Source organism: Pogona vitticeps, chromosome 3 (assembly GCF_051106095.1).
Source record: "Pogona vitticeps strain Pit_001003342236 chromosome 3, PviZW2.1, whole genome shotgun sequence".
Classification (NCBI taxonomy): Eukaryota; Metazoa; Chordata; class Lepidosauria; order Squamata; family Agamidae; genus Pogona; species Pogona vitticeps.
The window spans coordinates 205,032,729-205,060,665 of record NC_135785.1 but is presented as its reverse complement, the minus strand read 5'-3'; the positions used below and the strand labels follow the sequence as shown (position 1 = coordinate 205,060,665).

General features: G+C 38.4%; 2 protein-coding genes across 4 annotated transcripts in view; one reads left to right on the top strand and one right to left on the bottom strand.

The window, feature by feature from the left end:
* Nucleotides 1-218: 218 nt before the first annotated feature.
* SOD1 (superoxide dismutase 1) lies at nucleotides 219-9,267 on the top strand. The gene is made up of 5 exons (XM_020796237.3): nucleotides 219-430; nucleotides 3,373-3,463; nucleotides 4,183-4,252; nucleotides 7,597-7,714; nucleotides 8,973-9,267. The coding sequence occupies exons 1-5, from the start codon at nucleotides 326-328 to the stop codon at nucleotides 9,081-9,083; spliced, it is 495 nt and encodes a 164-aa protein (XP_020651896.1). The 5' UTR covers nucleotides 219-325; the 3' UTR covers nucleotides 9,084-9,267.
* Nucleotides 6,858-27,937, bottom strand: part of SCAF4 (SR-related CTD associated factor 4) — a 79,208-nt gene continuing 58,128 nt past the window's right edge. For all 3 annotated transcript variants that reach the window (XM_020796235.3, XM_078388938.1, XM_020796236.3), the window contains 4 exons: nucleotides 25,781-25,943; nucleotides 25,562-25,657; nucleotides 25,288-25,476; nucleotides 6,858-12,798 (listed from right to left, as the gene is read on the bottom strand). In XM_020796235.3, the coding sequence (XP_020651894.3) occupies nucleotides 11,990-12,798; nucleotides 25,288-25,476; nucleotides 25,562-25,657; nucleotides 25,781-25,943 (1,257 nt within the window). In that variant the 3' untranslated portion in view covers nucleotides 6,858-11,989. The remainder of the gene's footprint in view (nucleotides 12,799-25,287; nucleotides 25,477-25,561; nucleotides 25,658-25,780; nucleotides 25,944-27,937) is intronic.

Here is a 27,937-nt window from a genome sequence, read left to right as displayed (position 1 = left end):
TCTTTTAGTTTTTGCCTTTGTCTGAGGGGGGGCATCTACACACCGAGAAACCTACGCCTTTCAAAATTGGCCCAGGAGAAAGGGAGAGGGAGCGCAAGCTTTCCCTTCCTCTGGTTGGTAAAAGCCTAAACGTTTCAGCCTCTCGGTAGGCCGCGCCGCCCGATGAAGGCGGGCACAGAAGCACCGGCGAGCGTGCCGATTGGTAGGAGGACTACCACCGAGGGCTATAAAAGTGGATGAGGCGAGTGGCAAGGTTTGCGCAAGCGCTTGGAGGGCGAGGGTAGCTGGTGGGTGGCGAGCTGTGGTTGCTATTGAGTGGCGAAACATGGCGGCGCAGAAAACGATGGCGGTGCAGAAAGCGATTTGCGTCCTGGTCCCTGACCCGACCTCCGGGAGTCAAGTGAAGGGGGTCATTCATTTCGAGCAGAAGGCAAGGCTGGGGCGGCCGAGGGCGCTGCGTCTTTCTCTGAAGGGACCGGGGGGGGGGAGGGATGTTGGAGGCAGTGGGTGTGGAGGGGCGGCTCGGGTCCTTGACCTCAGGGCTGCACCGCGGGAGAGCTTGCTCGGCCCTTCTGCTGACATCTGTGTGCCAGGGTTAAGAAACGCGGGGGGGGGGGGACGCTGGCTGACTAGCCCCAGAGAGCATTTAATTTAACATAAAATTTATTTATTTTATTTAATTGCAACCCATTTGTTTACAGCTCACCGCTGCATGTTCCCACTATAGCCATTTTCAGTGGGGCTTACTCTCGGGTGAACTTGCGTGGACACACACAGAGCCTTAGATGCTACTGAATAATCGGGATTAATTGCTGCAACTTCTTTGGGTGAACGACTGTGCCCTTGACCCACTTTTCCCCCTTTGTTCAAGTGTCAAACCTTTTCGTGAGTCTTCTAGAGACTAATCGGGCTAGGGCTGCGATTAGCTAAAAGGTAGCCTTGGACCCTTGGCAAAATGAACTTTTAGCATGCCCGAAAGCAAAACCACTACCCCCGAAAAGTAAGGTTGGTTTGTTTGTTTTAAAAGCAGGCGAAGAAGGGAAAATAACTTTGCAGAGCGATGTGAAAAGGAAAAAAATTGATCACCATCTGTCGCAGCTGGCATTTCAGGAACAAGGAGTACTCTCCCCTCTTTTTCACTTTCTTAATTTTGTCTGGTTTCATAAAGTGGTTCCACGACAGGACAGCTGAACTATTAAAAAGGTTTGGACTGCTTTGATGGAAGGTTTGCAAGCTTCCCTGGAACCTTTTGAAGAAGCCGAGTGTGTCACACCCACTCTGAATTAAAATGTTTTGTTTAGATATCCTTCTGATCTGTTTCTGCTTTTTTCCATCGAGTAGTAGAGGAATGTGCTGCTAACTTACTTGCATTCCTTTTTCATGTCCCAAAGAAAGGGAGTAAATGCTGAGTCATGGTGGCACACGGTTAACATGCTTGGTATAGTAAGAGTAATGAAGGGCCCTGCATGCCGATCTTCTATGCAAACCGGTTTTGCAGTCTGAGCTTGCTTTGATGTAGTCGTAAATTAATTTTCTGGGACCCATTTATACGTTTTTTAATCTCTTTCTAAAAGACATTAACCTAAGCATTTCTGTTGAAATGATGGCTTTGAACATTATAGCACAAAAATCTCTTGTTCTTTATCTACACTTATCCCTGTAATATACTCTTTTTACTTTTCATATAACATGTATTTATTCTGTACATCTGGGAGGGAAGCTTTAGGTCTTCTAGGTATTGTTGGGTAGAAATTTCTAGCAGCCTTCTTTATTGCTTATACTGGCTAGGACTGATGAGAATTGCAGTCCAGCAACATCAGGATTGCAAGTTATCTATCTTTACGATCATGAAGATTCTTGCATTGCTGTCCCATGTGAGAAATAGTTACATTTTGGCTGATCAATATTCCTCCAGTATGAATGATAATGATTACTGCTTGAAGTCTCTTGATGTGCCAGTCTTCTTTGATAAGGTTCCATTACTATTATTATTTTCTATAATAAAACACAGAATCCTGTTAGTGATTTACATGCACTTATGTAAAATTGTACAACTCGTCCTGGCAAATTGATGAGTAAAAAGGTGGTATTGGGGTTGAGGTACATGCCAGATTATGGAATAAGCACATGTTAGTCACCAACAGGATTCTGGCCCAAGTTTCTGAAATGCTTGCATAACGAGTGTCAACACTGATGAGGTTCTTGTATAAATATTATAGATTGACAGTGTAGACACAAGTAAATAAAAAATTTCATATGTCTTTGATGTCTTGTCTGAATTATGGTGTTGCAAATGATTTATGCATGATGGTCATAAAAATAATTGGCATATCAGTCTGGATAATTTTTTGTGAATGTCCCAGCCAGCATAGCTGGGATGGCTGAGAGATTTTGGGAGTTGTAGTTCAAAAAAAGTAACTTGGAAAAGTAAGCTGTTGAAATGAACAGACCAGAATCCGCCCCGAGTAGACATGGTCTAGAGGGGTGGGGTAAAAATCCAATAAATAAATAAATAAATAAATAAATAAATAAAATAAAAGAGAATAGAATCGGGGTGACTTCTATACAGTATCTGGCTTCTTCACTGTCATCCCTGAAGTTTTCCTTAAGACTGTTCCTGTGTCTGGAGTGAACAGCTGGGAACCTGGGCATTCATGTCTCTTTTGTAACAGCTTAAAAGCATAAAGTAATACACTGAGTTCTGCCTTACATAACAAAAGGCGTTGACAAGACCAACTTGAATCATTGCATTAGGGAATGGCTTTTGAATACGTTTATTTGCAAGCCATAATTTCAATGAAACAAACTGTTAAGAGCAACTTGAGTTTTGCTAAAATACAATAGCAAGCAGCAAAGTTCTGTTGCTTTGGTCTTAATCTTTATCTTATGGTGGAAGCTGAGAAACAAATGCATAGTGTGACTTGAACCACTTGGCAGCATTGTGTGTTGTGTTGCAAGCAGCTTAGAATGATAACAGTTACTTAGAGACACCTAACATGATGGCATTCTGTGCGTGGCAGTAGTGTCTGCATGCTTTATACTCAGGGTATTGGGGGGAAATATGCATAGTATCTTGGCTAATGTGCGTTATCTCTTGTGATTGCGGGTTTGGGAGCTTTACATATTTTGACCACTGGATGGACAAGAGGTTTTGAAGCAACTACCCATGCTATTTGGTGCAGCTTTGAGGTTGCATATACCAGGATGAAAATGCAAGCTTTTTACTGTAGGCCTGCATTTAAACCTATCTTGGTTAAGGTTAATTCTCTGCTCTGTGTTCTGATGTGGTACAGTTATGTCTCAATGTGCTTGGACTGATCAGATTGCCTTACCTTTTATAGAATAACTTGTTCTGTTTGTCTTCTAATCCAGGGTAGTGAGGTATGTGTTTCGGGATCTATTGAAGGACTGACTCCAGGGAAGCATGGGTTCCATGTCCATGAGTTTGGAGACAATACTAATGGTAACATTTTATTTGTGTTTAAAATTTAATATTCTGATACCACTTAAGATGCAAAAAACTTAAAATACAGTACTTCAATGTAGAAACAGTTTTTCAAATTCACTTTGCAATGATGTGCACTGCTTTGGCTGGGTACAAAACACAGAGTCCTTCTTAACTTATAAATGGAAAAAGGGCTTGTGGCAGACTCCCCATTCCATATTCAAGAATATAAATAGATGTACACAACCTCCACAGTCAAAAGAGTGTTTTTTACACACACGTGCACACACACACACGCATGCATTGTGGGAGAGGGACATGGTGGCGCTGTGGGTTAAACCACAGAAGCCTCTGTGCTGTAAGGTCGAATCCACGTGACAGAGTGAGCGCCCGTCGCTTGTCCCAGCTCCTGTCAACCTAGCGGTTCGAAAGCATGCAAATGCGAGTAGATAAACAGGGACCACCTCAGTGGGAAGGTAACAGTGTTCCGTGTCTAAGTCGCACTGGCCATGTGACCATAGGAGATTGACTTCGGAAAAGCGCTGGCTCTATGGCTTGGAAACGGGGATGAGCACTGCCCTAGAGTTGAACACAACTGGACAAATTGTCAAGGGGAACCTTTATCTTTACCTTATGCATTGTGAGTGGCTTGTAAATACGACTCTTGAGTGCCATCTTTGACTGATTTACATAATGTGACACATAGGGGAAAATTGATACTGAATAATTTGTTACAGGATGTACCAGTGCAGGCCCACACTTCAATCCTGAGAACAAAACACATGGTGGACCAGATGATGAAGAAAGGTAGGAAGTGAACAATTTCTTACTGTGTGCCGTTTTAAATGGGCTAGTATAGAAACTCTTACCCTTTTCAATCTAAGCCACCTAAGTACAGCATGCAGCAATACTTTACCTGTTTACTCCTGCCCTTCTGCTAATCTTCTTGCTCTTCAAAAGTAGTAACAATGGTATCAGTGAAGAGAATAATGCTGATGTCACATGGCTACCTAGCAAATAAAGATGGGAGTTATATATGACATTCTTTAGCTGAAATCCTATTGCTTGATATAATAAATGGCACTACAGTAGACTAATTGAATCAATTGACATTTGCTGAATCAGTTCCTCTGTACATTCCTTTAATTCAAATGAAACTTACACTAGTTATGTGGGAGTTCAATTCCACACGGTGCCTCCTTGACAGGGGCTGGACTCTATCCGTAGACTCCGTGTCCTTCCAGCTCAGCAGTTCTAAGATGATTATGATAAAGTAAGTTGCAACTAAAGTAGGCCCATTTGAATAAATTGAATTTACAGAGGAGTTGATTCATCAAAACCCTACTGCTTCAGTGGGCCTACTCTAGTGTGACTTACTACCGCGTTTCCCTGAAAATAAGACCTAACCTGAAAATAAGCCCTAGTACAGTGGTACCTCGCTTAATGATGATAATCCGTTCCGGGAAAATTGCTGTTAAGCAAAAACATCGTAAAGCGAAATTAAAAACCCCATTGAAATGGATTGAAAACCGTTCAATGCATTCCAGTGGGGTAAAAATTCACAGTTCAGCGAAGATCCTCCATACGGCGGCCATTTTCGGTGCCTGTATAGTGAGGAATCCGTTCCTAAGCACAGCGGGGAGCCATTTTAAGCACCCGGCAGCCATTTTGAAAACCCAACAACCAGCTGTTGTTGATATTTGTAAAGTGAAAATCGGTTCCTGAAGCAGGGAAGCGATCATCACTAAGCGAAATTCCCCCATTTAGACCATTGTCGTAAAGCGGATTCATCATAATGTGGGACAATTATTAAGCGGGGCACGAGTGTACGATTTTTCAGGATGCTCGTAATGTAAGCCCAACCCCCAAAATAAGCCCCTGTTAAGTGAAACCACGCCCTCCACCATTGTGCAGCAACCAGAAGATGGCATGACCATATCTGAATAAACGTACAGTGGTGCCTCGCATTACTATGTTAATTCGTTCCAGCGAAATCATTGTAGAACGAAAACATCATAATGCGAAAAGAAAAACCCATTGAACCTGTTTAATGTGTTCCAAAGGGCTTGAAACTCACCATATAGCGAAGATCCTCCATAGGGCAGCCATTTTTGCTGCCTGTGCAGTGAGGAATCCGTCCCAGAAAACAGCGGGGGGCCATTTTGTTTACCCGCTGGCCATTTTGAAACCGCTGATCAGCTGTTTGTAAATCCTCGTTTTGCGAAGAATCGGTTCCCGAAGCAGGGAATCGATCATCGCAACGCAAAATTCCCGCATAGGAAACATCATTTTGCGATCACAAAAAGTTCATCGTAATGCAGTTTCGTCATTAAACGGGGCAATCTACTTAGTTTAGTCTTGCACTGGGCAATTTAAAAAAAAGTTGTCATTAGTCCTTGTTCTTCCAGAGGGTAGAAGGTTCTGCTGTCTCTGTAGTGGGGAACCACAATAAAGCTCCTGAAAGAAAGACAGAAGTGAGCCTGTAAATTGGTTCTCTGTTTCTGAGCATCCATTCATGCAGAATACTGCAGTTGCTCTTGCAAAGCAGAAGTAAAAGACATGCTGCTTTACCATCTCACTAAGCAGGTGTATCTAAAAGGGAATTATAAGTGCACATGTATAGGGACAGAATTTATTAATGCTGTTTTCCCTCACATGTACTTTCTTATTTATTGTTGTTTCTGGATCTCTTCAGTAAGTTCTGTAGAGACGTATGAAAACACAATCAAGTAATTATCCCTGAATACCATTTTTCTGCTACTTACTGGTAGTAAGTAAATAGAACAGTCCAATTGAATTCTTAAGGAGTTAACTTGTTAAATTCTCTTTTACTACGCTAAGCAACAGGACTTCAGCCATTGTGTCTGTAAACTCTTGAGAATTCTTATCTTGATAGATTGTCTTTTTCTCTACCTTGTGCACATCTATTCCTATGATGAAACTCTCATAAAACTTATTTTCTTTACTCCCTGGCATTAAATTTCGGCTGTCATTTGGTCCTCCAACCTTTTCTCCATTCAAGACCATTATGAACCTTTTTAAAATCAAGTGTGCCTTGCTTGTAGAGACTCCACTATTGGGTATTTGTTTGGATGGAATGGCTGACGACTATTCTATGACACTGTTCCAGCAAAATCAGTGGGAATGGTGTGGCTATGGGGCTTGTAGACAGAAAGCTGTTTTCTAGTCTTCTGTGTGGATTCCATAGCTGTGAATACTTGCAATGCACTTCTGTCTGCTCATTCAAAAAGAATTACTCATGTGTTCTGAAAAGTAGAAGATACAAAAATGCTTCTAACTTTTCAGGAATAGGTCCTGTGAGAAACATTAAGGAAAATAAGCCTATCTTTTGAAGACTACCAAACTAAGGTGTTAAGAGGTGTGTATGTGAACATCAGTTTGAAAACAGAGATTTGTCCTACATTTAGTTTATTTAGCATTGCATAAAATAAAGATGTTAATACAGGCACTAGTAGAACAAGCAAAATACAGCCATACAGTTAGAGGCATCAATATATGTGTACATTTGAGTTACATTGAAAATACCAATTTTCTAATGCGAGTTCTAAATTACAAATAGGACTCCAGCAGAACTCTTCAGAACATCCTGGACATTTGTACAATTATGAATCCATCTCTCTGTGTTGCTATTAACAACAGATGCTGTAGGAGTTGCATGGGTAGAGAATTCCAGCATTTTTACCATGATAAATGCTCAACTTAAACAGAAAAATGAAAAATTGCTAATATCATTATTAGGGATCTTTTTTTTTCTTTTCATACGTGATGGCATATTTTTGTAAAGCAAGACTATTAAATGGTTTTTAGTTGTAGGTGGATGTTGTTCTGGCCGATTTGCTTTCCGTCAGGCTGGATACAAGATTTGTGTTTTATTTAAGTATAAATATGGCAAATGCTAAGTGAAAAATGGAGCTGTGAGAAAACTAGGGTTTATGCTAACACTTACCAATCCAGTTTTAGCTAGCTGCAGTATTCTTAACATTTGACCAAGGACATCAAAGTAAAACTGACAATTCCAGTTGCTTTGCAGGTTTGAGTATAGCTGCATAGCTTGTACCTCAGGAAATCCTATCCAGCAGTCACTAATGGAAAAATCCAGCTTTTACAGCAGTCGATTAACTGTATTACAGGCATGTTGGTGATCTTGGAAATGTGACTGCAGATGCATTAGGTGTGGCAAGTGTATCAAAAAAGGACCATGTTATTTCTCTCTCGGGGCCACATTCAGTTATTGGACGTACTATGGTGGTAAGTATCCCTTGAATCTGACTTCCCCACACATTTTTGGAAAATTTATCATGGCAGTAATTTTTTGAAGAGATTTTATTTGTGAAATCTCAGTTGCATCTCTCAAGGATCAAAAGACAACAGAAACATCTAGTTAGACCAAAGTGCAAATCTGAAGATGTGAAGAAATAGGATTTTTTTGCCTTAAAAATGCTAAACCAACTATTTTGTGGTTTTCTTCATGGGATATCAAAAATGACTCTTAATAGCCCTTGAGTTCCACAAAATAAGTTGACTGAAATGTGTTATTTTTAGGTGAATGAAAATACTTTTACCCACATTTTGAGACTTTCTTTCCTGCTGTTTGGCTATATTTCTCAAGACTAAATTGCTGATATTTAGACCTAAAGCTTCTAGTGTATGTTGTCTTTGCTTCAGACAGATTGGTTGGATATCAGTGTGACTAAAAGTGAGCTTAAAGCATCTTTAAACATGGTTCCCCCTGCATTTTTTTGCCTATGATTGGTACCTTGTTAATACACTTTAAGATATGCACAGTATTAAAATATTTTAAGCTCTTCAGCCAGTATTTTAAAACGTAGGATGCAGTTCTGTATGTTATACTTGAATGCTTATACATTTGGTCATCAGATGGAGTTGTTTCTGTGAACAAATCATGTAGCCTAATTGCTGTTCATACTGGCCAACAGGAAGATTTGGGGGAAGCTGGCAACTTTGGAGCCCTGTCAGTGTAAACAGCTATAGTGGAAAGGCTGCCAAATATGGTTGTTTAAAAATTCAAGATTGCTGTGACAGTGAAGGGTGTATGAATACACAGTAAACTACTTTTCTTCTAAAGGTTACCTTTTGCACTAACCTGCAGGCTGTTAGAGAAACTACTTGTTATGTAGTATTTGTGTATTGCCTTCTGACTCACTTGCTCCATGAGAGTGAAATCAACTGTTTGACTTGAAATTAGATTGGAAACCACTTCATACTCACTGTCCCTTATGCTCAAGTTGGTGCAGAAGTCTTTCCAGCATCTTAGCTGAGATACCATATTAATTGCCGCAAGAGGTGCTAAACATATAAACTGTTGCAGCAAATAAAAGGCCAGCCAATACAAAGGTAGTTGGACAATTTTTAAATGTATTCTGTTTAAAACGGCCCTTAAAAAGTTATGTTTCAAAGAACCAAAAGATAGTTAAAGTGGCCAATAAGTTAGGAATTTTCCTCATCTGAATACCTTGGTCTTATTTGTTGCTTCTGCTCCTTTTAGGTTCATGCAAAAGAAGATGATCTGGGTAAAGGCGGAAACGAAGAGAGCTTGAAAACTGGAAATGCTGGTGCTCGTTTAGCTTGTGGTGTGATTGGACTGGCTAAGGCTTAGATACTTCAAGAGAAGCATTGTATATGAAAAACCACATGTGGATTGTCCTTGAGGAATTCTCAGATATTTCTTTGCTTAGAGAAAAAAAAAGGAACCACTTAATCCTATGGCTTTGTTTAATCTGGAAGTTAAGCTGACATGTCATATTTTGTATACCTATAATTAAAGTGGCTGTGAAACATAATTTATAAGTTATTGCCGTTATGTGGATACTGGCCAGCAGTCAACTTCTACTTGAGTGGTGAAGTCCTCTGGGCTGAGCTCATCTGGACAAAAAAACATTACCTGGTGGTGATAAATATGAAGCTAATTATGTCAATCTTTATTCTTGAAGGCTCTTAAGTTACCATATTTTTAATGAGTTATCATAACAGGATTTCTAATCTGAATAGGCAAGCTACCCTGGCTTCTTGTCCTTCAGAGCTCATGTAGATAAGTTCCATCTCTCAAACTAAAACTTCAAATTCAATTGTCACTGATTCTCCTGCCATATCTTATACATTTCCAGAAATAAACATGTAGGGAAACTTAAGTGGAGTCTTAAATGTACCTTTGCTTTTCAAGAGAAAGTATAATTGGAATTCTATGGATTATCTAAGGATTTGTTTTAAATAAGCTATGTAGAACACTATTGTCTTACTTCCTATAGAAACTGGGTTCTAGATAGCTTACATTTCATAGAAAGTTCAACTAAAGTTTGACTTAAGTGATCTAAAGTTGCATAACATTTTCACAAGGACACCTGTTGGAGCAAAGACACATCTCTACTATAGAAAGTAAATAGAGATGACTGCTTAAATAATTTCTCTGAGTTATTCAACAATAACAATGTGTTACTCAACTACATACTTGTAAAGATGGCTGCCAGACATACATAGCAGAGTTCCTTCCATGTCAATACTGCTGTTGGTAATTACTCCAGCTGTTAATTTTATTTAGTAAGGATTGACACAACCACTTTGCTAGCAGTGAGTAGTCATATCACACACATTGGAAAAGTTAGAGGACAGTGCTGCTGCTTAAAATGCTAATTTGTGTGTGTCTAACATACCCATACAAACTTTAATATACTTTAAAATGGTCTTAACCTTTTACCACACAAGGCACAATGCATTTGTTTTACATAGCTGCCTTGGAGCAATTTGGCATTGTTAATTCTTGAAGAATGTAGAGGCTGTTTTTGTGACCCAAACTGGCAAAATCTTACCTGGAGCCATCTACATTTTGCCTTTAAGCAAGCTGTTTATGCCATATATGAGTTCAAATAAAACATTACACTGTATTTTAAATAAACTTCCAGGGGACATCCAAGCTGTCCTTCAGAGCAGTAGTGAATACTGGCAATAAAAATTAAGTATTATAATACCTGTTCAACTCTAATAAAACTATAGTAGTCTTTAAGTAAAATACCCATGAACCTTGTGTCATTTGAAATTTCAATTCTGTTGATTCCAAGGAATTTTGAAGGGTTGGTTTGACTGTATCAATGCAGGCATGCTGCTTCAGTTACCTACATTGAGATTTTGAAATAGTGGCTACATACACTCTTATGTCTACATGACATCCCCTTTCAAATACAGATACTAAAACACTTTAAAATTTAACTTTCAGCAGATTTTACTGCTGACAGTGGTGGGGAAACAGAATTTAACAAGTGGAAATTGATTTTACAAGTATATTTTTCTTTATTCTCTTGTTGCAGTAAAAACTTCAAATCCTGCCTTTCAAAAAATTAACTGGTGGGTGGGAAACTCTGCCTTCAGCTGACTAGAAACAGTAAGAGAAGTACGGAGCATATCAGCCCAGTAGGTTAAGAGATACAAAACCAAAATGGGATAATATTTTGTGTGCTGCTGTTTGTTGCGGAGATTATTAGTTTGCCTAGGGTTAATTTGGAAACAACAGATACAGTTCTGGTTAGCTGATATTTGCTAAATCATGACTGCATTTTAGAATGTGCTAAGTGAACTAATTTTTCAATATATGTTATAAACAGTACTTGACCAGCTTTTGGAAATAGTATGATATTGGCAAAAGCAATAAGATAATATTTTGGGAACAACCATTTAAAACACTTGCTCTGGAATATTTCTCCAAGCTTATGGCATTTCTTGGTGATGAAGAAATTATAAGGTAGTGTGGAAATGTTTAAATATTAAATTTACAAAAGTGTGCTGATGTACTTTCTCAGAGACCTTGGCACTGTCAGGCAGACTGTTCCAAGGGCAACATTTATCACAGCATCTCTGATGGCCAGGAAAAAAAAGAGGCAGAAAATAAACCAATTTCACTGCAAGTAATTAATTTCCTTTTAAAACACTTAAAAGCTACTATATTTTAATCTAGCATAGTCATGTAAATTAAAATGCATAAATTTAAGAATCAACGTAACTATCACATATACTATGCTTCTGTCAACTGTTATACAAACATGTTTAACGGATTTAAACAAAGTCTAATTTAGACTGCAGTACAGCATTAACAGTTCAAACTTTAAGATGTTGAACAATCCTTATCACTTCTGTGCAGTGCAGGAAGAATAGCACACATTGAAGTTTGTTATGAAAATAGAGTTTATTAAAAACATCCCTATTTGTTTTTAGGATCTTTTACCGTTACCTTCACTTAAATTAAAAAAAAAAAAATAGAAAGCACTTCTAATTCTGACTTGTGAACTTTTTAAAGTCAAAACTTTTAAAAAGTTACAGCAAAAAATGGGTAATGGTTTATTCATTTGTTTTGTGTTATTCTGTAGCTATTTTAAATAGAAGGGAAGCAATCAAATTGCTTACATATCCCCATAAACTATAGAGGAATTGTGATATAGCAAAAGCAAATATACAGCGTATTGTACAACTAAAGCTCTACACTTCAATGTCACTTTTCATTTGACAAAAATCCAGTCTCTAGTGAGAAGCATCTACAACTGAATCAGTAGATTTTTCAGGTTGTTCACGAGATGAGGTAGTCTCAGATGCTGACTCTTCAGGTTTTACACCTGTAGGTTTAGATTCCCCTTTACTCAGTTCTGAAACAGAGTCTGTGTTTTCTAATTTGCCACTCTGGGATTCATGGTTCTTAACACCATCTGCCCTGTCTGTCAACTCAGGTTTTTCTTTTCCCCGATTTTCATCTTTTTCTCTACGAGATTCCCTATCTCTTGAATCTCTGTCTCTTTGTCCGCTGAAACGCCTATTTCTTTCCTCCAGGTCTCTGTGTCTATCACGTTCAGGGCTTCTTCTTCCCCATTCTCTCCTTTCACGGTTACCAAGGCGTTCATGCTCTCTGTCGTCATTGCGATTACCATAGCGCTCACGCTCATTTTCTATCCGATTTCCAAATGACCTCCTTCCAAACCTTTCCTGGTCTCTATTTGGAGTAAATGGTTGCCTGTCATTCCTGAACTGCCTTCCATCTCTATTATCATCAGGTCCTCCAGGCATTCCACCAGGCCTTGCAAAGTGACCAGGTGGTGGGAAAGGGCCTTTCATCCCATGAGGTGGAGGCATCCCAAAGCCTCCTGGGCCTGGTGGTGGGCCTCTGTGCATCATATGGGGAGGCACATGCCGAGGTGGCATCATTGGAAACCGTTGTAGATGAGGTGGTGGCATTCCTGGGGGTCGCTGGAGTGGTATCAAACCAGGCCTTGCACCCAAAAGGCCTGTGGAAGGGGTCTGGACACCCATCACAGGGCTAGTGGTAACCCCTGGAGTACCTGAAAACAAAAAGAAAATCAGTTAGATACTTTCAGCCATATGTCTATCATCTCTCAAGGAATGTTTCTGAACTCCTTACACAATATATGGTGTGCTGGGTTTAATCTTCATTCCTACAACAGTAGGAAAAGCACAGAATTGCTGTGTTGACAGTAATGAAAATGCTGTTATGAGGAATCAATACCAAATCATGACTAAATGTAAGTCCCACTGAATCCAAGAAATTAGCTACCTTGGAAAAAGGTGGAATAAAAACCAAATAAATCTATGAGGAAATCAAGATCCAACCAAAAGTTACAATTCAACATAACCGCAAAGATTTCTGCCTTTCCCAATATACTTTTCTCTATCCCAACTATTTTTCCTTATACATCTGGTACCAATTTTTACTTGGGACTCCAGAACAGTGGGGTCTGCTTACAACATTTTGCCAAATACAAGGTCTTTCAAGTCCTACTGATTCTCACAGCTGTAAGCATATATGACTTCATCAATTGAAATAAGTGAGGCTGGTGAGTGCTTAAATGCAAAAGAAGGAAGAAACGTTTGACTTAAATGCAACACAATTACGTTAGCTAGATAACGAATAAAATTAGGTATGTCTTTTTATTTAAATAATCTGAAATAATTTTCTTACATTCTTTAATTTTTTTGTTGTGGAATCATGTATAGAAGGTTTTGTAGATATAGTTCAAGTTTCATACAAAGAATTAGTTTCATCTTGGGCAAATGCATATGAACTGAATACACTCATCTCTGTATTGCATTTTACGATTCCAATACAGCTAGAAAGCAAAATGGAGCCATCCCTCCATCAGAGAAATGACTGCAAGTCAAGCAATTATGTACTGTACTGGAAAGTAGTATTTTATATTTATTCTAAAATATATTCAAATTACCCAAAAGGAGTTCCTGAATAATCTACTAGTAAGATGGTCAACCCTCCTTTGTTGGAGCTTTTTATCAGATGTCACATGTAGATTCCTGCACTTGGACAGATAACAGGTATTTCTTCCAACAATGTATTTCTGTGATTCTGAGTCTGCCCTTCTGAGTCTGCCCACAACAACTAGTTTGTTACTTTATCTGGCATTTACTCCTTCCAGAGAAGTGCAGGACACAATGAGCTGTTCTATATAGAGATCTCCACTGTGACTATGGAGATCAGGTCTGAGTTACTAATGAGCCAAAAAATTCACTGGGTAACCTTTGACTTCACACTTAGCCTTGTTGTGAGGATGAAGTAGAGAGGAGCATTGTGTATGTCATCTGCAGCTAAATGGAAGAGAAATAGAATGTGTAATAAATAGTGAGAAAAGCACCATGTGCTCATTCAATACTTAAAACAGCGCATGAATGAGTGAGTAGGTTCTTTGCCAAGGTGGATGGTTAATTTTTTTTGCTGGTGCTTCCCGAAATGAACTCAGGAGAATCAGGCAAGGTCACTTAGGACAGCAAGAAACAAGTATCACTAGATCCTGTGTGCCCACCTGGGGAACTGCCTTCCTTTTCTTCCGAGCATCATTTGCCTCTATCTAATAAAATGCATGGGGGGGGGGGGAGAAATGGAATATATGACCACTGCAGCAGCTATAACTGGCCGTAGGTCCTAGTCGAAGTAAAACAGTCTTTGGAGACATGTCAACAGTAAACATTATACCGTTCACATGAGGAAACGTGCTTCTACTGTCAATTATAGCTATGGTAAAATCTTGAATCTTTCTACATATTTTGGTTCTATTTCCATCCTAGAGGAGAGGGGAAAGAGATCTAAGTGAACCAGAAACCAAGGAAACTGCATGATTCAGAACAATTTAGGAATATGTAATGTTACGGAAGTAGAATCTAAGAGAGCAAGTTAATGTAGAATGGGCTGCCCAATGTGATTTTGGTGGGGAAAACATGCTGTATTGTTCCAGAAAGGTTTTATCTCTGCACTATACAAAAATATATTTGAAGAAAGGAAGTACTGTAGACATTCTCTTTTCCACTATTCACTCTCATCTGAATATCTTATATACTGTAATACAGCAAGGGAAGCTTACTAGGGTGGGGACCTTTTTTCTAACCATCCTACTCAAAAGATCTGTAACCCCTAAAGTCCTGAAGCAGCACATGATGCTTCTACTCTGTTGGTTGAACCAGAATGCTTCTTTTGTGAGATGAGAGTATACTATAACATCATGACATGTACTGGTATAACCTGCAAGCTCATGATGTGGGCGTTGTTTTCCAATATATATAAAATTACTAAGAATTCATAAGTCAGGTAATTTTTTTGGAATCTGTCAACAGGATAAAGGCAACTAAATGTCATTTCTAATATTAACTGTTCTATTTTTTAATTCAAAGAAAAATAGGGTGTATGCTGAGCACGTTAACTATGGAAATAATTCTACTGTTTTTACCAGACTACCTTCATAAGTTTGTTTTGTGCATGTTTGATTTCTTTCTGCTGCCTAGTCATCACTAAGCATTTATCACTTTTAAAAATTAACACACACACACACAAAATATTTTACTATGTTCCTATTGTGGAGAGCTTGCATCTCAGTTGGACTAGCCAATAACAGTAAACATTTCACAGTATTTTACAAAATAAAGTTTGGAATGGTACTCCAATGACACTTTTTGGTTACTTAACAACATTAAAACTGTTTCATATTGCTTTTTGAAAATTTATTAAGAGTAGCAGAACTTGCTTTGTAAGCTAAAAAAGTTACGCAACCTAAAATAATGTTGTAAATTATTTCCTTGTTCTAACGTTCTCTTTTCCAGGTAACGTCTGATTTACTTTATTTTTACAGACATTTAGCAAATGTTATGAGATATGATGATACATAAATTGGCTTTAATACCAATATCAAAAGCAATTATACAGTAAATCCACACAACTAGAGATATGAAAAAAAATTATAAACTAAATCTTTGTTACCCTTTCATTTCCTCTAGCATGAACATGGTGCTTCAATTTCTATCCTTGAATTAAATTACAGTGACTTCAAAACCATGTCTGGGGATTAAAGTTTACATATGTACTAAAGGTTAGGGGAGGTCTAGGACTCTAACATATTCCTGGTTAATGTTGCATGGAGTAAATTGTTAGCAACAATGTGCTTTGAAGGAATTATGTATGGCACTAGTAACGATCTTTGCTTTTTATTCTGATGTCTTGGCAAAGGTTATTTAAAACTAGAACATGTATACATTCCATCAATAAATATTATGAGCTGTTCTGGCAGCCTCCTCCACAACAGCACAATGGCTAACTCAAAACTTACACAATTTATTAACAATGGAACTGAAAACAGGCTTGGCCAACAAGGCCTCACCAGACCTTGAGTCAAGCGGATGCCAATATCCTGCCTTTAACTACTACTCAACTTTACCATTCTCAGGGTTGACCTTTTGCTGGAGAGAAGAAGCCTCTTTGCTCCACTGGTTCAAGCATCCCCTGGATGTGGGCAAGGCAGAGCGTGTCACAGCAGGGGTGCTGGATGGAGATGGTCCTTTGCCCTTGAAGATGGGTTGCTCTGGCACTGGTGCCAGCATAGCAAGAAGGCTCTTGGTAGGTATTGTCCTACTCCACAAGACAAGTAGGTCGACCCGTGCTTCATTCCAAGAGTCTCACCTCTGGAGCACTTTCTGGCCTTCTTTGGAGGGACAGCCTTCCTGGTCAGTACCTCCTCTGCCCGGCACAGCTCCCAAATTGACATCTATCTAAAGGTCCTCTTCCTCTGTCGTCAACCCCTCCTTATGTAGCACCCCCGCCATTGCCACACCCATCTCCTCCAAGGTGCTCCCTTGCAGCTGTGTTGCTACTCTCCAGTCAATTGGAGATTTGCTGGTTCAGAGCATACCTACCAAGCTGTCCGGAGGTGGGGAACCCATGCAGAGTGGGACCAGCCCAACAGGCTAGGCTCTCGCTGGTCCCACAATTATCTAAGCCCAAGAGATCTCTCCATCTATTCTGTAGTTGCTGTTCCCTGATTCACTTCACAGAAACTTCAGCAGAAAACATATTTTATATTGTGAATAAACACTCAGTTTATGCTACTGTTTTTAGAAAATACTGTTATTTTGTAATAAACTCGAGAATAGACTATTGCAATGTTCTCTATGTGGAGCTGCCCTTGAAAGTAATTAAGAACCTGCAGTAAAACGCAGCAGCCAGGCTGGTGTCAAGAAGATCGAAATATGACCATATTTCTCCTGTCTTGGTTCATTTGCACTTGCTGCAAGTATGCTTCTAGGCCAGTTCAAGATGCTGATGTTGACATTCAAAGCCCTAAATAGTTTAGGGCTTTGCTACTTATCTGGCTGCCTCTCCCTGAGAAGGACCTCCCATCCTTCCTGAACTTCCCAATCCATGATGTTACAGGTGGCCACCCCAAGGGAGGCCCAGGAACTGGGCCATCTCAGAGGTAGCCACCTCATTGTGTAATTCTCTCCTGGTAGAGGTGCGAAAAGCCCCTTTTCTCCTCAGCTTTAAAAAACAAGTGAAGATGTGGCTGTTCATTCAGGCCTTCCACAGCCTTACTCCTGGTTAATTTTTTTCCCTTCAATTACTGTCATGTTGTTATTTTTGGGTTAATTATTTGTTTTGCCATCATCTTCTGTCTCGGTTATTTTAAAAAATATATATAGTTGATACTGGATCAATTTTTCTTTTGTTTGATCTTTTAATTGATGTCTATTATTGAATTTTATTTTATGTCTATGCTATTTTATCATCAGCCACCTGAGTAGTGGCTTGGTCACTTGATGGGCAGGGTAAACATTTTAAAAATAAATATTCACACAGAAAGAAAGTGAGTAAACCACATTCATCCTTGTTCAGATTTCAACTAAACTGGACGTTACCTAGTATTTTAAAAGCTCACAGTTTCGATATTCTCAATTTCTATAGGAGACATATTTTTGCAAGCACACTTATTTATGTGTCTCATTATACATTTGTCCAGAATTTTCTACATTGGTGGGTTCTTTTGCTGTTTATTTGTCGCCATGTACTCTATGAAATGATATCACTTCTCCTCACAAAGCCTGCTTTTCTGTCCTGTTGTCACCTGTAGTTCTTGTGTTTGTACAAAGCTGCCACTGTCAGCTTCTGCTGCATCCATGTATTTATGCATGGTTTGATCTCTCACAATGTCTATTTTTGCTACTAACAACAGATATAAATCAGTCTCTTATGCATCAGCTTTATATTTTGCCTATTAAAGATAGAAAACAGAAATAATTCACCTCTATGCTATATTCACTGACCTCTTATTTCATTAAGTTTCTTGTCACATCTTGCCAGTATTTTTGTATCTTTAGGAGCTCTAGCCACTCATGAGCTATTGTGCTTTTGGCTTTTCATTGTCTCCACAACTGTGGTAATTTCCTGACAATATTTTGAAAGCTTTTCTGGACTGTGATTCCATCTATAAATTATTTTTAGAGTTAACTCTCACATCCTTGTTGATACGGACTGTAGGCTAGGGGAGGCCCAAAGACTGTGCCACTGAGCATCATTGTGTAGTAATTAAATCTGTTTCCCAGGCTGTTTTTCTTCTTGAGTGCCCATATTTTAAATCTTTTAACCACTGATGTAATTTTGAAATGCATCATTTTTTAGTCTTATTTGCTTGGCAACACCTTTCTTCTTTGTTGGTGACTGTCAATGATCTGGTTTTGTGCTGATTTTTCTGAAGTCTGTAATTTGTGCTAAATGTATGGAGTGATTTGTATGCCCAGTAGTTTAAATCTCACTTCCACCATTTTGATTCATTTTTCCTCCTTGACAAGATCTTTGATTCCATGTACTCAACTTCCCATTTCTTGAACTTCTGTCTTTTCTGGTAAAAATAAATAAATAAATTCAAGGGTGGCATACTGTATAAAGGGTTTTATAGGAAAATGAATGGGAGCTAATGCTGATGACCACAATTTCCAAAATACTAGTGTATCTCTCAGACATGGGTTCTTATTTTGATGTATTAACTTCATATATAATATATTCGCTACCTATTAGTTTTAATCATTCCATATATATCTAGGTGTTTTTGTCTCCTCTTTTAACAAACTTCTTATTTAGATTGATACGCTTCACAATACAGTTGTATATCTGTATCACTAGTCCTATTTTGGACTTTAACTTCATCTGAGTTGATTTTTAAAAGCTAACTCCTTTTCCTTGCCACAGATGTCTAAATCATTCTTTGTCATCTTCCCCTTTTATATGCACTAGGTAGACAGGTCTACTACAGTTACATGAATTTTGCAGTACAGTGGTGCCTCGCTTAATGGGCGCTCTGTTTTTACGACGAAATTGCATAAGGACGAAGTTTTTGAGGGAATTTGGCTTTGCGATCATCGGGAACCGATTCTTGCAAAATGACCATTTTCCTACAGCTGATCGGCGGTTTCAAAATGGCCGCCGGGTTAACAAAAATGGCCACCTGCTGTTTTCTGGGACAGATTCTTCACTGCACGGGCAGCGAAAATGGCTGCGCAATGGAGGATCTTCGCTGGATGGTGAGTTTCATGCCCATAAAGGTAAAGGTAAAGGTTCCCCTTGACAATTTTTGTCCAGTCGTGTTCGATTCTAGGGGGCGGTGCTAATCCCTGTTTCCAAGCCATACAGCCAGCGTTTTGTCCGAAGACAATCTTCCGTGGTCACATGGCCAGTGCGACTTAGACACGGAATACTGTTACCTTCCCACCGAGGTGATCCTTTTTATCTACTTGCATTTGCATGCTTTCGAACTGCTAGGTTGGCGGGAGCTGGGACAAGCGACGGGCACTCACTCCATCACGTGAATTCGATCTTACGACTGCTGGTCTTCTGACCCTGCAGCACAGGCTTCTGTGGTTTAGCCCACAGCACCACCACGTCCCTACCCAAACCCATAGAAACACATTAATCGGGTTTTAATGTATTTCTACTGACTTTTTAATATTGCTTTATGATGTTTTTGTTCTACAGCAATTTCGCTGGAACGAATTAACATCGTAATGCGAGGCACCACTGTACAGTCATCTCAATACTTCCTATTCTCCCTAATATAATGTTTAACATTTTCCAATCTTTTATTTACTTATAAGTAAACAAGTCATGTTATTAAGGGTATAGAGTTTCTATACATTAATTGCTATGTATCATTAATGCCAAGGTATTTAAAACTTGAGTACGTACTGGGGGTATTTTTTTTGTCCTTGAAGGCTAATTTGTTTTTCCTTTGTCATTTTTAACCAAAATTATTTTGGTTCTGTGTAATTAATTGAAATATTGTGTATTTTTAAAATATATCTATATCTTCTTTAGTTCAGATATTGTGTCTTCATCATTTTTCATAGTCATATATGTCCTCTGCAAAAATTTTTGTTCAATTTCATTTATTTTTATTACTTTTATTTTGCTACTACTGTGCTCATGACCTGGGGTTCAAATCCCAGGTAGCCGGCTCAAGGTTGACTCAGCCTTCCATCCTTCCGAGGTCGGTAAAATGAGTACCCAGCTTGCTGGGGGGGCAATGTGTAGCCTGTATAATTAAAATTGTAAACTGCCTGGAGAGTGCTTGTAGTGCTATGGGGCGGTATATAAGTCCAATAAATAAATAAAATAAAATAAATAAATCATATCTGCTAATAATTCAATTGCTATTGCAAACAATCATGAGGAAAGCACCTCTTCCTAATAGTGTTGGAGTCATAGCAATTCCATTTATACAGGTGTCCTTGAATTTATAGTTTTTCCAAAATGCTTATAAATGTATATAGAAATCTTTCCCCACCATTAAATTGGAATGACTGGGCCCATTCCAATTTATCAAATGCCTTGAGAGCTTCAAGCAGTATTGATATTTTCTTCTATGTACGCTTTTCCTCTATGTATAGAGGAACATCTAGTGTTCACCTAGTAGAGTCTGCTATGTTTCTTCCTGGCATAAAGTATGCTTGTTCTCCTTTAATATATTTCCTTTAATATATTTTGTTGTTAATGAATTTATTCTTGTAGTCATGATGGAGAACAGTTTCATGTGCTGGTTAAGGAGTACAATTTGACATTATGATGCTACTTCCATGAAATCACCACCTGACTTGGGTATTGCTATCTCTTCCTTTTAACAATGTATTCTCAAATGAGGTACAGTATTATAATTTCTTCTAATTTCTTGTAAAATTCTCCAGGGAAATCATCACAGCTATTTTTCTTTCTTAATGTTCCTTGTGGCTTTGAGTTCCTCCTTCATTACTAGGGCTTCTAGGACTGCCTTCCAACTCGCTTTAATTTGTTGATTTGGTAGGGAATCAATAAATTGTACAGCATCAACCCTGGCTTCGATGGCTGAGGTATACCACTGCCTAGATGTGTATTTTCAACCATTTTAACCCTATTCCACATTTCTTTCTGAATTCTCTGCTCCAGATTTGTACCGTGACATGTACACACATGAACTGATTTCACAGTCCAAATATCTCACACAATACTGAAAAAAATGAGATGGGAGTAAAGCATATCAACAGTAATCTATCCCCTTGGGGAAATGACAACATTCAAGTACAGTATATGCTATGATGCTGTAGACAAGTGTAACATCAAGCACACTAGCCAATATCCTATTGTTAGTCCCAGCTAGAGTAGACCTACTGATTCAATGGGATTTATTTAAGTACTTATAATTCAGCAAATTGCTTCAACGGATCTCCTTTCACTGGGACCAGTAACAGATAAAAATATTACTTGTACTGACAATAGAACACAGATATACCAAAACTGCAACCTGCATAAAATGTGGTTGGGGAACTACAGTGACCATTAAGGTAAGTCATGGAAACAATAAGGTTAAGAAGCAGTTCTGTGTATAGCAATTGGGGTGCAGTATTCAAAAGACCTATGATAAACTAAAATACAAGTACTCAGAAGGTAGACCAGGATCTACTGGCAGAGTTCTGGGTGACCTACAGGAGATCAGAAAGGATTATCCTCTTCCAAATGTTTAGCAGCAGCAACAACAACAATATAGCCCTACAATGAAGCATGCTGCCAAAGGAGGACACTTGGGGCAATGAGTGGATTTTTGCATGGAAAGAAAGACCTATTCAACTCTGGTGTTCAAGATATATTACTAGGCTACAAATTCTTTCAATCTAGGTATCATGGCTTTGAGTGAAGTTCCAGTTCACAAATTGAGTTTAAAAAACAAAGGTAGATCCCATAAACCTGACATCTGCCTGTACCTGGATTCTAATACTCTAATACTAATAGGATTGATATATTCTTCTTAGATTTATTTTCAGCCTATTTGTAGTAGATTAAAATGTTGAAATTTGAAGGAAAGCTTTGCAGATACCCTGGACTGCCAGAAAGAAAAACAAGTGGGTCCTAGATCAAATCAAGCTTGAAGTATCTCTGGAGACAAAAATGTTGAAGCTAATGCTGTCCAACTCTGTGCACATCATGGGAAAGCAGGATTCTCTGGAAAAGACAGTAAAGCTGGGAAAGGTGGAAGGCAGCAGAAAAGAAGAAGACCAAATATAAGATGGACTGACTCCCTAAAGGAAGCCACGTCGGAGTTTACAAGAGCTGAAGAAAGTGCTTGAAGATCTTTGGGAGATTGCCCTTTCATAGGCTCACCATGAGTTGAAGGAGACTTAACAGCACATAACAATAGCAGAATGTGATGACAAGCTCTAATTGTGATGTGTTATATTATATCTAGCTAAAAGAGGGACAGCTTCATTATTACTGGACCCCATTAACAAACTGAAAAATATTATCTTACAGATTCCCCCAGAGCCATCCCCCTCAGCAAGAACTTTAACCATTTTTTCTTTAGTGTGTGGGTCCATGAACCAAAGTAATTTTGTTAGCATGATATTTTAAAACAGAAGATTCATTTTAACTTGTTCCAACTGGAAACTTAATAAAAACTTAAATATTAATCAAGAAGTTCAATGAAGCAAAACAAAATCAGTTCTGTGATGATGCAATGGTAGTGCTGTAAACTTTGACAAATGTACTCTTAACTGCTGAATTCCAACCACATGAACACTCATACATTTCTGAATCACTGAAAAGAAAATAAGCTTAGAAAGCTTAGAACACTTTACAAAGATACACAGGGCTGCATGTCTGATGTGATTTCACCAATGCACAACACACACACACACACACACACACACACAGAGAGAGAGAGAGAGAGAGAGAGAGAGAGAGAGAGGATAGTGGACACTGAAACAAGCTTCTGGAAATTCTGTTTTCATTTTTTAAAAAAACTTCCAGACTGCATGTTTAGTTCTATCAATAACAAAGTCAAAATTACACACACACAAATTATACACATCAGCTAATTTTTGTCAGATCATCTTTCTTCATATGAAATTAAATTACCAGGCACCAGAGCACCAAATATATATAACAGTATCAATATTCAAAGGGAAAATGTACTGCTATAAGGTTTGGGAAACTGACACTTGCAATGGTTGTTGTGGGTTTTTCGGGCTCTTTGGCCGTGTTCTGAAGGTTGTTCTTCCTAACGTTTCGCCAGTCTCTGTGGCCGGCATCTTCAGAGTGCTGTCCTCTGAAGAACAACCTTCAGAACACGGCCAAAGAGCCCGAAAAACCCACAACAACCATTAGATCCCAGCCATGAAAGCCTTTGCGAATACACTGACACATGCAACTTTACTTTTAAAAAGATATTTGGCAGCTACTGGGGGATCCTTTTTCCTTACACACCAAGGAAGCCATTTTAAGTCATGTTTTCTATACGAGAGAGCTCACATGCTGCTCTGTTTTCAGTGAACTCAAATCATGCCAGACACAGATAATCCAATACAATATTAACAATTATTGAGAATTATCTTCACGGAAAATCTATTTTAAGTTAATCTATTATATGCTGTTCTACTGTCTCTACAGAAAGTAGCCCTCTATGCTACTCAGACAATTTTTGGATGAAGATACATGCTTCAAAATGTCTTTAAAAAACATGGTTATATTCACCATCCCATCTAATCAGAATTTATTTACTTCTGCAACTTAAAATTAGTGTGTAATGTTAAACATCCGGGAAAGTTTTTCTTTGAAACAACCACATTGAGATAGTTCAGCTTTTAAAGACACTGCTGTTTCTGTACACCTCTTAGAATCCTGAATTGTTAATAGAACCTGGTAGTAACCATATATTCAACTAGTTGTGTAGAATTTGCAGAATCCACCGTTCCTCTTATACTGAAATATTGTTATATGAATGTCTTTGGTGGAAGCAGGCTTTCAACAAGCACCATGTTACAGTAGTAGACAAGTAGATCAAATAGATAGTATCCAAGTTCCTCTACACGCAACAGTTTTTCAAGAGATAATTGCTAGTACAGGAACTACATGAACTTTAGTCACATTAAACAATGTAAGCATTTTTTCTCCCAAATCTAAACCTGAAATTAAGCTTTGATTCTCATCAGATAACACCCGCCTCCCTAGAACTACATCCAGATTTATGTGGACTCTGCGGTTGGATGAAACTGGAGAGTGGCTGAATTGCTTAGCAGCTGCCAACCAGTGGTCCATATCATTCCTATAAACCAAGAGGAAGGGTGAGGGGAGGCATACTCCCACGATACTGATCTACTGCTTCATGAAGGATGGCTTCTGAAGCAAAGTATGAACCTGGACAAAAGATCTGGATGCTAGGTTTCCTTCTGTTGACTGTAGTACTCCTTCGCCATCTTTAGCTTTGGGTTTAATATACTGAAAGCAATAGACAATACTAGCATTAAGATAATATTATCTCTGGAATTACACATATTAAATGTGTCAAAATGTAAACACATTTTTTTAAATGCCAAAAAGAGAAGCAGATGAATATGAATGGAGGGAAACACCAAAACACACACTTACAAAGAAGATAGCCTGAAAAGTATAAGAAGAGACTAAACAGACTGCATTTCAAGCATAAACTTTGTGGATGTATTTAAGGAATGAAGGAAGGAGAAACATCCCAACTGCATTCATTCCTATTTGCAGATACATCTATCCACACCTTACGAAATCAGGAAAAATTACTTCTAGTAAAATTATCCACAAATTCCTAGTTATTTTCTTTTCACAGCATCTGATACACTTCCACAATTCATCTAGATTTCATTAAAATGTTCCTATCATCTCTTTCAGACAACAGAGACTGAGATGGTAGGCAGTTAAAAATTTAACACAGGAGATGTCCAGTTATGATCGAATGAAGAACATAATTCCTCCTTCCAATTCTGAATCAATTAAAGACTGAATACTGAGAGGACAAATGTATTACTCATAATTGGAGATTCCACAGTTAAATGCTCTACTCCCTGCCATCATATTGTACAAAATATATTGTAATGGACAGAAAATGTTTGGTTTGTAGCATTCTGACTTTCTAAAAACTATCAAGTAGAATGAATGTTTTTGAAGGAAATGCATGTATGCTGATACATGTCCATCAAGTGAACCGTGAACTTACCAAGGAGTGGAACTGACTGAGATACAGGAGCTGATATACTTGCTGAAGTTGCAGGTGGTGGGGCATTTGAATATCCTTTTGATGTATCTGTATTTTCACCATTTCCTCTAGTTCCAGTAACTACTGTTGGAATGGGATTCCCCACATTAGACTCTTTTGTAGTGTCTTCATTTATGCTGGCCACAGTAGCTAAAACACAGAAACAATAGGAGCATTGTAAAATGGCACATACTTCTGTTATAATTATCTTTAAGATTTTACAAATCATACTTACAATTTGGGATATTTACTCCTACAGAAGGAGGAACAGAGACTGGAGGAACTGAAACTGGAGGATTAATAGGAGGTGGTGGTCCAGGAGGAAGAAAACCTATGAAGATAAAAATATTTGAAAAATCATTTCCACAATAGAAAGCCAATCATATTTATCCTTAATAGGAAAAGAATCGCCTCAGGAATACATAGGAAAGAAATCCCTGAGAGTATTATATACCTGGTGGTAAATGCATTGGATTGAAGCCAGGTCGCAAAAATGGTGGTGGTGGTGGTGGAGGAACTCCAGGACCAAATCCAGGAGGTGGTATTCCTAACGGAGGGGTAAATGTTGGTGGCTGAAGTGTACCAACCATCGGAGGACCAGGTTGATGGGGTGGGACCTAAAATGGAATGAAAATATTTAATTAACATACAATTCTACAGTTCTGTACCTCTGAACAAAGACTTTGTGTGACCTTTGTTTTAACAAAGCAATCTGCTAGAATTCCTTATCTTCAAAATAAGTGTGCAAAAATCATATTACTAAATCTTTTCCTCTAACCATGTCCAGCTATTTTTAGTATTCAAACCAAACACAACTGAAAAAAACCAATACATGTGGGAAATGCAGTATTTGACAATTTATCATAATCCTTTATATTCATATCTGTCTTTAAAACCAATTAAATAAAAATCATATATATATACATAAATGGACACATATTATATTTATATAAAAAAAGGAATCCTGGCATACATATTGTTCCATGTTGAACACTGAATAGCTTTCATAAGTCTAGAGTTTTTAAAGCTTCTTGTCTCTCAGTCTCACTGATTTGAATAACTGAGCTATTTGCTGAATGCGGCTAATCAACTCTTTATACATTATCATTCATATTTTTCCACTTGTTAGAAATAATTTTTTCCTGCCATTCAAAATTAAATATATTAATATATTTTTGATAAATAAGTCTGAAACCATCCTAGCAAGATTCGGGCAGAAATTAAATCAAATTTTGATACCAATGCCTCTTTTCACCACACTCCAAAAACACTTTACAATAATGTCATTAAAGACAGCTTCAAATATTTCTGAAACAAATCTTAATAAAAGTACATGTACAACCGGCACATTCTCAATGAAACAGTTTTTGTTCATCTCTTGTCTGTATCATCCCTCTTGTCTGCAATCCCAACTTAAATACTGTTAATGTTTAACATGGAGTGAGAAACAGTTTGCCCTCCACATACATTGGACAGAACTCTCACAATCCCTTATCACTGACATTGTTCAGGGGCTGATGAGAACTGCAGATCAAAGCTTTCCCACTCCTGTTGCACCATATCCCAACAAATTGTAACTTAATGTTTTCAATCCAGTTCAAGATTATGCAACTGCAAAAATACATGGAGGTGGATGTTCGTATTCCATTAGCTTTTTTCTCCCCCCCCCCCGAGCCTGTTTTTTCTCCACACTCTTTGATAAAGTCCCAATTTACAACTACTTTGTACCATAGACCTGCATAGTCAGCTATATTCCTTCTTACTATTTCCTTCAGTTTCCACTGCAATACAATGTACAGTGGTACCTCAAAAGACAATTACCCGCAAAACTATGAATCCGCATGATGAGGTTTTGCGATCACCATTGAGTTCAAAAACAGTGTTTCCTATGGGTGATTATCGCTGGACGATGTTTCGGTCCGTGCTTCACAAGACGGTTCCCCTCCCCGGGACCGATGCTTCATAAGACAACGATTTTTACAGCTGATCAGCGGCTCCGCAAAATGGCTTCCTTATGGGCGATTTTCGCAAAACAACAACTATTTTTCCCATTGGAACGCATTAAACGGATTTCAATGCATTCCAATGGGGAATCTCATTTCGCAAGATGATGTTTTCACTAAACAGCGATTTCAAGGGAACAGATTATCATCGTCTTGCGGGGCACCACTGTATTACTTAGTCATAGTAAACCTCCTTGAGACTCTGTGGTTACACATGTAGCAAACATCTGTGGCGTTTACCCCGTGGCCCCTGCTTGTTTCACCAAACACAGGGCTCACACGAGTATCCCAACACGCCCTTTAACATGCTGCCACCAGTTGATCTCTTTATCAACCTATATTTCCTATGAAAGACCGAGATCCATTAAGTACTGAACTTTAAAACGGAAACAGGTTTATTGATTACAAGTTGTTTTAGGACTAGTTCTTAAGCACATTCTTAAAGTTACACAAAGCTTCAGTATTTTACTTTAACCTCTTCTATCTTTTAATTAATACAGTCACAACACTCTCTCTCTCTGCCTCAAACCCGAAATTGTTTTTTCTCCCCACTATGTCTCTGCCTCTCCCGACTCTGTCTCTGTCTCGCTAAACTTCTGACTCACACC